The sequence below is a fragment of the Rhipicephalus sanguineus genome, chromosome 1 (assembly GCF_013339695.2).
Source record: "Rhipicephalus sanguineus isolate Rsan-2018 chromosome 1, BIME_Rsan_1.4, whole genome shotgun sequence".
NCBI classification, from domain to species: domain Eukaryota; kingdom Metazoa; phylum Arthropoda; class Arachnida; order Ixodida; family Ixodidae; genus Rhipicephalus; species Rhipicephalus sanguineus.
Genome location: NC_051176.1, coordinates 272,393,375 through 272,405,385, shown reverse-complemented (window position 1 = coordinate 272,405,385; position 12,011 = coordinate 272,393,375). Strand labels below are relative to the sequence as shown.

General features: G+C 52.4%; 1 protein-coding gene across 2 annotated transcripts in view; it reads left to right on the top strand.

The window, feature by feature from the left end:
* LOC119378983 (uncharacterized) overlaps positions 1 to 12,011 on the top strand; it is an 85,528-nt gene that overhangs the window by 38,119 nt on the left and 35,398 nt on the right. The window contains exon 2 of one of the 2 annotated variants that reach the window (XM_037648105.2): positions 7,740 to 7,772. The exons of the other annotated variant lie outside the window; for it this stretch is intronic. Within the exon in view, the coding sequence (XP_037504033.1) occupies positions 7,740 to 7,772 (33 nt within the window). The remainder of the gene's footprint in view (positions 1 to 7,739; positions 7,773 to 12,011) is intronic. 2 annotated transcript variants of the gene reach the window in all.

Here is a 12,011-nt window from a genome sequence, read left to right as displayed (position 1 = left end):
GGGCACCTTGCGTCCACCTTCCAAATCTCGGCGCAACCAAGGTTCGTCGTGGTTGGACTCCTTTTTGTGTCTTATTCCAAGAGTAGTGCCGCTTAGGATTACATGCAGTCGTTCTGCCCAGCCGGCCGTGAGAACGAGCGCGCGGCGGTCGCCAGATAAAAGCGACGCGCGCAAGTAACCCTGCCCCTGCCAGATCGCGCGCGGAGCCCGAAATCTGTCGGCTCATTCCTTGCTTTTCTTTCTTTGCGAGCCACTTAATTTCCAGCTGCTTCCCTTCGCTGTCCGTGTTACCGCGCGACGTTGCAGGGTCCTTGCAAGGCCACCGTGCCGTGTGTCCTGAACTATAGCCCTTCCGACCTGTTCTATAGCGCAACAGGTAGCCACGGTCGAACGTGCTTTTTGCTCGCGGTGTATCGCAGACAGCACCTCTCAGTTGCGCCTGGCCACCTTGTGTCGAGATGTCCTAGGGCCATTGTTTCGCGTATACCCCCGCCCCCCCCCCCCCCCGCTGAGATTTGTTTTCCGTGCGCTCCCCTCCAGGAGAGAAGACATAAAGAACGCATGACCAAGTCGCCGGCCCCAGTCTGCTTCACCGGTGCCCGTTAGCGCGTGCCTGTTGTTTGCATCTTCCTCTCAAGTGTGTCCTGAGATGGCCTTTGTGGACCTGGCGTGTCCCGTGCGAGAAATTGGAGCGTACGCCCGGTCATCACCGCCGCCCCTCCCCCCCTGGCGAGTTATCGAACAGGCGTCCCACGTGACGTCCTCGTTCCTTTTCTGGACGTACTTATAAAGACACGCGCACACACATGCGTTACTGTGGCCAAGAAAGTTTGTTCTTGCTGTGTCTTCAAATTTGTGGTTTACACCATTTCTTCGGCTAAACTTGCTTCCATTCGAGACTATCGAGGAGGAGGAATAAACTTTGTTGAGAACCAGCAATTTGAGTGGCGCGGCCTAGGCCTCCCACGTGGGGACATCGAGGTCTTGCCTCTTATAGAAAGCAATTTTTATTAGTACTTTTGTTTTACTTTCTTCCGAGGCACTGAGACGCTTGGATCACTTTCAGTTTTTGACGAAATTAGCCTGTACAATATAACCTTATTCGTTACTCATTTTCGGGCGCAAACAAAGGGCACTCGTACGCAACGCTGAAGAACACTAACTCATTGTTCATGGTCCTTATTGTTCCGGTGACTACATTCATGTGAAAAGAAAGAAATCACGACTACTTATCATGAATTGTCAGCACACATTGTGTTGCCGGCGGCCGGAAGGAGAGAACACTGGGCTTTCTTTGTGTTGAGTCACGGTTGTCCTACTGAGATACTATGAATTCCGGAACAATGTTCAAGCAAATAAATACGGCGACACTTTCTCTTTTGCTCCCCTTGTTTCCTTTTCTCGAGTCCTCAAAATTGCATTTCCTTGTCGCGGACATTTCTTCCGTCGAAGGCTGCAGACTTCTTCTTTGTTCCCTCCCCCGTCACCTAACGACACTTTAATCGCGTTCATTTGTTATGCGATCCTTGAGGCACTTTTATGCGCGTCAGCCCTAACGACTGCAATGACTGGACAGCTCAGGCGGCTAACGTCCTATTGTCTTCGTATAACTTAGCAGCGTGGCAATCTTGTCACGGATATGGGCGGAAATGCCGGAGGGGGGAGGGGGGGGGGCGTTCTTATTTTTGTTCCCCCGCGTTTACCTGCACCGAACACTTCGGTCCCAAAAGAGCAGGGCCCCGCATCGTCGCCTTCGGATCGCTCGAAAGAATGCAGAACCGCCGCCTCGGTGTCAAACCCATTGTTCGACGGCTCGCATAGAGGCGGCGTCATCATTTTGGGGGAGGCAATAAATTTATCTCCGCCGAGCGTGCGTACACCAGCGGCGGCCGATCCCAAACGGCGGCGCGTTGCGTGCTGGGCGCCCCTTCTCGCAGGCACCGCCGGTCGAAGTGGCCGTGCGCTCAGGGAGATCGCACTTTTTGCCAGGAATGCGGCTCCTCTCGTTGCCGGCTGACCGCGGCCGGCCTTCGCCGACGGGGGAAGTAGTTGGTGGTACGGAGGGGGGCGGAGGGGGGGGGGGGGAGTTGTACGGCAGCGCGTGGGGTTCGCCGCCGAGGAGTCGGAGTGACCCTATCGACGCCGCCGCCTCACGAACTGGCGAAGTTCGTGCTCGTCGCGTGCCGGACTGGGCAACATCGCTGTCGCTAGCGGTTGAGTGCACCGCGCGTCGAAAGAAAGCCGGCAGTGAGAGTGCAGCGGGTTTTGCGGGGAGAGGTGCGAGCGAGCGCGCAGGGTGGAGACGAGAAAATTACACGTATTACGGCTGTCCGTTCGAATTCCAGGCCAGTTGATCCGCCTGCGCGGCTGCTGCTGCTAGCGGCGGAGTCAAGAAGTGCGCCGGAGGTTGGGGGAGTGAAGTTGGTGCGCCGGATGTCCCTTTTGCGTCTCTAGAAAAAAACATAATAAAATGAAATAAAAACCGGCTGAATGGGAGTAGCGCGCTTCGTGGCGACGCTGGCATTTTTTACGGAGCTACTGAAAGAAAACGTTTTGAGAGGAGAATCCGTGAACGGTGGTGAACCTCGGTGGTTATGCTGCTACCGTGGACGGGCGCGCATGCATCGCGGTGAAAGCTATCGCGAAGCTCGTCTTGCGGCGCCGCTGCCTGTCGTGCGCTGAAGCCCGCCGGCAGCTTCCATAAGGCCGTTGCTTCTAAACCCCTACGCAGTGCCAATTATTGGCGGAAAAGTGACGATATTTTCTCTCTGTTCTTGACACATCACCACTTGCTATCCGAGACCACTTCACGTGATGAATTATACTGTGAGCTGTGAGAGGAATTCTCTCTTTTTTCGTTTCTTTTTTATTTTTACGCGGTAAATCAGTTTTACTAAACCAGTCCTTTGTAGTTCGTCCCTTATTGCTTCCAAGAAACACTGCCCGGTCGTTTGCGGCGCGCTCGCGATCTTCTTGGGCGTTTTCCTTGCGTGCCCGTCTCACGGCCGCTTTTCCACACGAGTGGCCTGCTCAACTTACCAAGTATCGTTCTCTGTACACACACGCGTGGTCAGGCACTTGGCCTATTGTCTTCGGCTGCCCGTTTTCTCCCCGAGCGCGCCGTTTCCTTTCGAGGCAAAAACAATCGGCTGTGAAAAAGGACGCGCGCCGCCGCCATGGTGGGATCCCTTTCAACGCCCTCTATTTCTATTTAGTTTGGAGAGTTCCACTCCAGAGCGCCGAGGCAGCTCGGGGCTCTTTTCTGTCCCCCGGAATCACTTTCCGGCTTTTCGACGTCGGTCTCTCCTCGGCCCGCGGGATGTGGGTCAACCAGTGGTGTGCTCCGCGCGAGTTTTTTTCAACTGGTCCAGCGAGCCTCATGTCGCGTCATCTATAAATACGGGCACATGTCGCATGCGCCGCGTCGTTTGCGGCCCGAGGCCGTTCGTAGGAAAGGCGCAGACTGGTGTGCTAAGGGTCCGCCGGCGGCTCGCCGAAAGCCGTCTCGTATTTATAGCGGAGCGCGCGCTCGTGCGAACATCTGCAACACATCGCTGGGGCGTCGAGCGCGCTAGGGGCCTCCGGAGTCGACGAGAGGGGAGCACCACGCGACAATAGAGGGGAGCCCGACGACGTCGCTGACGAAGAGCGGCCGCGTAGTTCTCCGTCGGAGCGGTGGTCCCTGGCTCCGAGGAGGGCCTCCTTGAGCGCGTGGAGCATGTCGGACGCAGATGGTGCGGTGAGATGGCCCGCGGCTACGGCACGGCCGGCTGCGACCAATTGCTCGCCGGAGCCAAGGCTGCGCAGCGCGACCCGCGCTAATTAGGCCGCCTCGCGGGAAGCTCGCGCGCGCGCCGCTTCTGCGATCGCTTTAAGTAGCGAAGGCGATCTTTGCGTTCTCCGCTTAAGCACTCCTCTCGCACTCCGTTGGCTCCATTTCGGGAGACGTGTGACAGCAGCCATTGTCTAACGACACGACCTTGTCGCAGAAGATGGCTGAGAAATAAAAGGAGAAGAAAAAAAAACCCATGTGCTCGTCTCGCCATCTCACTTGAAGTGTTCTTTTACGTCAGTGACGAGACGAACGTGACCTTCCCAGCGCACTTCTCCGGACGTTTTGCAATGCGTCCGACGTTCCTTTGCACGCTACAGTGTCAGTTGTCTAATATATAGCATACGGCTTGTCAGCATTCCCAGAAAATGGAAAATGTTGTAAAGAACTGAAAATTAGTCATTAGAGTAATTGGCGCTAGTACGTGCCTAATGTGCGGACGTCGCAGGCTTTCTATTCGAGTTCAGCCGAGGCGCTGTCTACTAGAGCTCAGCTCAGAATCGAATCCGCGCATGCTCGGCAACAAAATACCATAACCGCTCCAGTGAGAGCTCTTTGTTGGGCAGACAACCTCTCATTATGCGGCAGTGCTGGACCAAACGGAATGAACTTGTTCTGATGGGAAAGACGTGTGGGCGACGACACGCATAGGAGAGATGCACACACAAGGTGGTTTGTGCATACATCTTGGTTACGTTTGTCGTCGTCTCGTCAACGCGTTTTTCACCTCGGAACACGCTAAGCCAACACGGCCAGTTCTCCATCATATAAAGCGAACTTCACTGTCACCTACAGAAGAAACAAAAATCTCAGTCCAGTGACTGTTGAAAGCCGGTTCCCTCAAAATTTCTGTCTTCTAGTTTTTCGCAAACGTATTAAAAAGAAAGCCCCGAAGTTAAAGAAAATGAGCAGCTCACAACCCTTAGCCAGCAAAAACAAAGCGAAATGCTGAAAAGTGAGCGTAGCAGTGTTCAGCACGTGACTTCTTTTTCAGCACACACACGGCAGTCTCTAGAGCAGCGTATAGTATTTCAGTTGCCTCAAAACTGAGTGCTCTGTTTGATACTGTTAACAAGACTATACGATATAATATTCTTTTTTTTTAACTGCAGCGCTGCTGTAAAACTTCGCGTTTCTATTCCTTGTATTTGTTTTTCTTGCGCAATTGATTTGCATCTTCGTAAAATATCGTGGACCCTAACTTCTCTCGGACAGTTTGCCTATAGAATTTGTCGTCATTCTTCGTTCAATAAATGCAACATGCTTAACTTAACTCAGTTTAACCGCTCCGCTTCTTTCTTCGTACCTTGTACACATTCGAATCGGGGCGTATCCAAGGCTTCCTCTATGCACGGTGCTGTGTCTGACGCAGCACCCGGGATCAGGCACGTAGCCAGAAATTTTTTTCGGGGGGGGGGGGGGGGGGGGGCGAGGCCTAATTGTTCGAATTGTCTTTCCATGGCAAAAAGAAGAAAAATTTGCCCGGAAATATAGAAGGTTAGACGAATTTCGGGGGGGGGGGGGCCGGGCCCCCCGGGCCCCCCCCTTGCCTACGTGCCAGCCCGGGATATTGCGTGTATAACCTCCGCCACAATAAGCAAGACACTCGGCTGCTCGGCTTTCTGCAGCTGGCCTGAGCCCTCAAAAATGTGCGAACGAATCGTATAACCGGCTGCTCCAAATCAGCGGAAGGGACTCCTCTCGGGCCAACTGCCCTTGGATCCGAATCGAGGTCTATATGTTGACGAAAACAGGAAAGCCAGCCTGCTTTATTGAAAAAAATAGCCGGCCGGGGAATACCGAGCGGGGATCGGTAGCGCTGACGCATTTGGGGCTGCGTTGCGGGGCCTGCCCCCCCTTGAGCCGGCGCGGGCGGCCGCCCAAGGCTGCGAGCTATTCGTCTTCATTGGGGCCTCGCCGCCGGCTGTCTGTCCGCGGAGACGCCGACTGGCTCCGCGGGGGATAGGCCGACCCAGTTCGCATGTTACGACGCCGTTGGACCCTGACGGCACGATGAAACGTGTCAAATATCCAGTCGCCAAGCTTCTCACTTCGCTGTTATCACATCGGCGAAAATCTGAAAAGGATTCGCACGTGGTATCGCGCATGTCCGTGTGAAGCTCCCGGTATGCATGTCAACGTAGCTGTGTAAAAGAGAACACAGCTACGGTTGGATGCGAGAGTACAAGAAGTAAATAAACTAGACGAACACAATTTAAATTCTGAAGTTCGTGATCGTGTTTTTCGCTGTGTGTGTGCGCGTGCGTGCGTGCGTGTGTGTGTGTGCGTGCGTGTGTGTGTGTGTCTGTGTATGTGTGTGTCTGTGCTTGCGTGCGTGCGTTATAAGCTGGCTTAACGTTGGTATAAATCGTTTTCCACACCATATAGTTCAGCACTGAAGCGCTCTCAGATGCAGACCACATAACTATACATCTCATGCAGGCATATACAGCCATTAAGTAAACTGCACAAATGTTGATCGTGCCTTGATATGTAAGTACGTGTTTGTAAGAGGACAGATCTCCCGGGAGCTGCAGGCTGTGGAACGGAAATGTCTTTTGTTTACAGAAGGGCGTGTACTCTAGCTCCGGGGCGCGCGCCCATGTTTACGCTTCCACTCTCGTGTTTCCCTGCGCGCTTCGACGCGTGCAACTCCAGAGCGGTCTCGTCGACTCTGGCTGAGGACCTCCATCGTCGCAGACACGGCGCACAGGGTTGCCGTCGTCGCAAACATGTATGCCCCCCCCCCCCCCTCCCCTGTGCATGCACTAGGAAGGCGTGCCAGCTCTTCACCGTGGGTCCAGCTGGACGCCGCCGCCACTGTGTGACAGCGTGTGGCTCGCAGGCGCCATCACTTGAGTGCCGTTGACGCGCTGCGCTCTCACGAGGTTGCGCCGGGGGCCCGGACTCGAAAACAGGGCGATAGCGGGCGCCGCATGCACGCCTTCTCTTTGGGGAGGATACGCGCCTGTCTTGGAACATCATCTGCTGAGGCGCGCAAGGCCGTGTCCCGCGATGAGCTTCCATGGCGCGCTCCAGATATGTTATCCTATAGAACAAGGCGTGTGTGCATGGCGAAACCGTTACTGTCTTCCTTTCTTGCTTCTCCTCTACGGCGCTTGTTTGAAAAGTTTTTCCCCGTATAGTCGGAATACCGCCGTCTACAAAACCTGTACTTACATGTAGGGCATGCCGGAGAGGTGAAATCATAACACAACAAATAAGGCAATAAGACAAGACAGTCGTGTTTAACAAGGTGGCAATATCTGGTTTGCTACCTTGCACGACTGCGACGGAAGGGGAGGCAAGCGCGGAGATTTATTGATGAGAGAGTAAGATAACTTCCAATGATATTCCCGGATATTTTTGTTCGATCATCAGAGGGGGAGTGTGGGAGAGAGGGACAGAGAGAAGCAAAAATCCGGTTGGCCACCCTGAACTGGAGGGAGCGGAAGAGGAAAACAAGGAAGTAGAGAGAGAAAAATAGGGAGCGTACAGCATCACTACAGTTGGTAAGTATAAGACCCGGCCGAAACTCAAAACACGCTGAAGTGCCGCAAACGTTTGCACAGGCCCTATTGTTTGTATAGAAGGCACACCGCCGTGTTCTGGCAATCGGTGAATGAGTTTTTCTGATGCTATGTTCTTTTGCATAGTGGCAGGTTACATTTCACCGAATGTTTCGTTCATGCTCGACATAGGATCCGCGTGCCTGTCAGTCGTGGTGTGGTGACGTTGTGCTCTCGTGTTTCGTTCGTTACATGTGCCAGCCTGAAGCGTGATGTGGTCTGTTTTAGGTTCCGTAGTCTCTCCCTTGCTCGCTTGTCCGTGCGGAACTTTTGTTGGGGGAAGGGGGAAATGATGACTGTCTTTCGCGCTACACAATGGTTTTCTGTTTCCTCAACAGAGGTCACCTATCCGATCCGGAGAAGATGAGCTGGTGAGTCGCTCGTCCTTTAGTCACTCTTATTTTGACATCGCAGTTGCGACACGATTATTAAGTACATATAGGAAGGGAAGGAAGTACGACAACGTAGGTTGCTGTAAACAAGTTTCTTTCCTTTTTCTTGTTTCATCTTGCTAACGTCGCTGTTGGTGGGTCAGGCTTTGGCAAACTTACCTCGTTAAAGGGTGTACCAGTAAAAACGTTCAACAAAAAATATACCTGTGCACAGCAAAGTACGTCGTACTCTCTTTTCTCTTGAATCTACACCGTGGCTTCTTTCGTGCGTACACAAAGTCTACGTTTTTTTTTTTTTGTTGTTTACAAAGTTATTGCGACGTTTTTCAGGGCCAAAGCTCCTGATGCGAGTTCAGCGTTTATGTTCAAAGTTATTTTTCTTCACCTTTTTAAATACCAGCGTGACCAGTATGAATGATGACCATTTATTTCGCGTTTGTTATTCGTGTAATCAGTGTTCGGATCCTGTCATCATCAGTTTCCTTCAGTCTTGATCAGTCGATTCGCACGAAAATCCAGTGTCGATGCCAGCCAGGTCAAGTACTAATTAGCGAACGCTAAATGTTCAGGGACAAGCAAAGTTGAGTAAAAAAAGAACAGCAAGTACAAGCGCTGCTATAGTGGAACTCGGAAGTGATGTCGACTAACGAAAGGAAGCGCTAAACCATACGGTGCATCCGCATCCCGCATAAAGTATATACAGCGGCAGGTGCGTCGTCGTATGTCCCACCGCGGGTGCGGTCCCCGACGAGGAATGTTGGCACTGACTCAGGTGCACAGGTTTTTCGCGTCGCCATTGTCTCCAGCGCTGGCCCCGCGGCGTTTTCATTTGCCCGTGTTTATTTCCAGTCTCGGAAGACGAGAAAAATTCCCGGAGGGCGACTTGCGTCGTACTGGCAATCGCCGATGCGTGTCGACGGCGACAGTCGCGGGATGACAAAGACGATGACGAACGTGCGAAAGATGAAACCTTGCGCGGCGTGGGGGCTGAAGTGAGTGCAGCTTGCATAACGAACCGTTGCCCCAAGCGCTCGATCGAGGGCATTGTTCCCTCCACACCGCCCGCGTCAGGAAGGCCTTGTGGCGTCTTTAACGATCGCTTTGCGCGCGAAACTTTTTATTAGTTTCTCTTTTCGTAAGATGCCAAGTCGGCTCGAAGGAGCCCGCGGAGGCGAGTCGTCACCCGGGATTGCGCATTACACGGCCTAGGCATTTTGGCAGCAATGATGCGTCAGTCTTAGCGTGGCAGCGTCAGTGTCGCCTTGTGCGGCTGGACACGCATGCATATATCGCTGCGCCGACTGCTTTTGCGAGCCACGGCCCATTGAGCAATGCGCCCAGTTGGTGTTTCAAAGAGCCCGTAGCAACAACAGGCGCGGTTTCAGCGCGCGCACCGAGTAAACATTTATTATTGTTTCATTATTTTGTTCCTCTCGTTTAACTGGCGAGACGGTGTAATTCTTTAGAAATGGTAAGTCGCGGTTCGCGCCTCACAATGAGACTGTCACTAGACCGTGAAATTCGGCATTCATCCCATGTTAACACGTGGGGAGCTCACTGAGAGGACGAAATGTGCCTTTCTGGTTGAGACTGTATTTCAAAAGCAGAAATAGAAGCGACAGTAATAAACCTTTAGACACGCCCGGCTGGGATAATGCCAACCTTTCAGGTCTCGAGAGCGTGTCCTTTATCAGCATTGTCTTGACTTTCCACTTACGAGCAATTCTATAATAGCGTAAGAGATTTGTGTCAGTACGTGCCCAAAGTTAGTATAGAAGGGACTTGCTCTTTGTTCGCGTGGAAAAGCATATAATGATAATGGAAGCGATTTGTGGCTGTCCTTTCCGCCAGGTACGAGGGGTGGAAATGTCGCTTTGATGTTTAAGTTGGTGCAAAGACGCAGGCGCGTGCAGCCTTCGAGGCATCTCTGTCTCGTGTAATTAGAGAGTCAGCGGTACTGCAAATTCTGGTCTAGCGTTTTCTTTTTCGTTCACGTAAGATGCTTCCAAGATGCTCCCATTTAGAAAGGGACATAATAATAAAAAAGAAAAACAAAGAAAAACACCTAAAGGCGCTTTCGAGCAAATCAGCGTTTAGTCTTATTTTGCTATCCTGCTCACGATGCGCCATGTCCCCAAGCGCCGATGTTGCCGAATCGAGCTGAGCTTGCATATGAGCGATGACTAACGGCCGCCTTAATTGGCCGCCGGGTGCATGCGATGGCGGCGCCTGACGCTACAGCGCGTGCGTTCATGATCGGAGTCGAGCGAGCTCTTAAATCTCTCCCTTGGCGACGGTCGTCGCTGGGTCAATATCATTACCGAAGCAGCTCCGCGCTCCTAACCGTCGATGAGGAAGAAGAAGAAAGCGAAACGCGCACGCTGGCACCCACATATCGGGGAAGCCAAAGCGCGCCCTCGGACTCACCGCGCCGAAGCGCGTCGCGCGAACGCTTTCTCCGCGCTTCTCGACGCCTCCGATCTCGCGTCTCTCTCTCTTCTTTCTATTTCTTTCTTTCTTTCATTTTTTTTTACAAAGACTCTGCGACTGGCATCTTCGCAAGGGAAGAAGATGCGCCGGCAAAAATAAATCGGCTCGCTTTCGCACATAACTGGAGGCGGCCATCAGAATGTATTGCGTTTCTTTCGCCAATTTTATTTTTTTTCCCTCGCGCTCACGCGCAAGGTTAACGCGCCTCGCGCATGACGCAGTCGCCTCGGCCAACTTCGCAGCCGTGTTCCTGGTCGCGCCGTTGCTTTGTTGCCAGCGGCGGCGCCTGGAGAGCGGACCCAAAAAGTGGCCGTGAAAAAAAAAAAAAAAAAAAAAGGAGACCCCTGCTGAGCGACGAAATTCATTGCGGGCGACTGCGGTCGGCGTGGGCGCCCGTTTGTTTCCCCGTGTTGCGGTGCCGTTTCGCCCCAAAATACACGCCACGATTCTCCTATTACGCCGTTGAGCGGCTAGCAGAAAAAAAAAAAAAAAAAAAACTGTTGAGGCGCAGTGCGGGCACCTGGCTGGCCGTCCAATTCTGTCCCTGCGTGCCTTCGCTCGCAGATGGTCTCCTCGCATTCTCTCGCGATCGCGCGAAAATTTTGAGAACCCGGAAGAGGAGCGGGAGGGGGGCGGGGGGTATTCGGGAGTAACTTCTCGAGTGCACTTGAAAAAAAAAAACCCACCGAAGGTTGCTGGGTCTACCCTTCACAACACTATAAAATTCCTGGCAGATATAATGTGACGAATTCTATTCTAACGATATATATATATATATATATATATATATATATATATATATATATATATATCTGTTCGCGATGCGATCCGAGTGCCGTTGCACGGATTTATCGCTGGGATCGGCAAGTTGTCGACGGTGGATTATCGACATAAGATAGGCATATCACTGAGAGAAATGAATGGCCAGTGCTGGACTACATCATCAAGTTTCGCCGCATTGCAAAATTCTGTCACGGCGGTTATTTAAGCCAATTATTTGGGCCATTCAGGCGCTGGTCTTTTTTAAAGCATTCTTTTGCGTCTATTTATTTCTTACCATCCGTCCGGCCGAATCGCGGCGTGATTACGGCGATAGCAGGGGTAAGGGTTTCAAGTGCGAGCCAACGACGACAGGGCGAGAACAGATCAAGTGCTATTTCGAGTCGCTGCAAAACGTTGTAGTCCTCGCGACAGGGCATCGTGCGCGGTTCTGGCAGGTACGAAACGTCCGTAACGTTGTTTTGAGAAAGCTTTTCATGATGATCACGGAATTAAACGGGACTTCAAAACTTTGGAGTAACAACTGCAATGCGCTATTGCTCTCGGAGATACCCACGTCGTGTGGCTACGAACCTGGCCACTAAAGATTCTGTAGGCTCTGATGTAAGCGTCCGAGCGTAAATACGCCAGTGTGACAGAAACTAAAGGTGGTGTAAAGGAAAGTAAAATAGCCTTAAATTGTCGCGCTTTCATTCCGTGAGCACTGCACGCAAACGAAACAGATAAAGAAAAATGTTGCCTTTCCTATATATAACCGGCGCGTGTTTTCATTTTTTCGTTGTATCAGTGCCATATAAGCAGCTCAATCTAGCAGGCTATCGCGCTTCTTCGGCTGTTTACTGTGCGAGCAGCGCATCAGGAGCTCAGCGGACTGTCTCTTGTGCGTGCCGGGTGAGCATTGAGACGGCGCCTCGCGAAGCCATGCGTTTGGGAAAGGGAGGCCCCAGC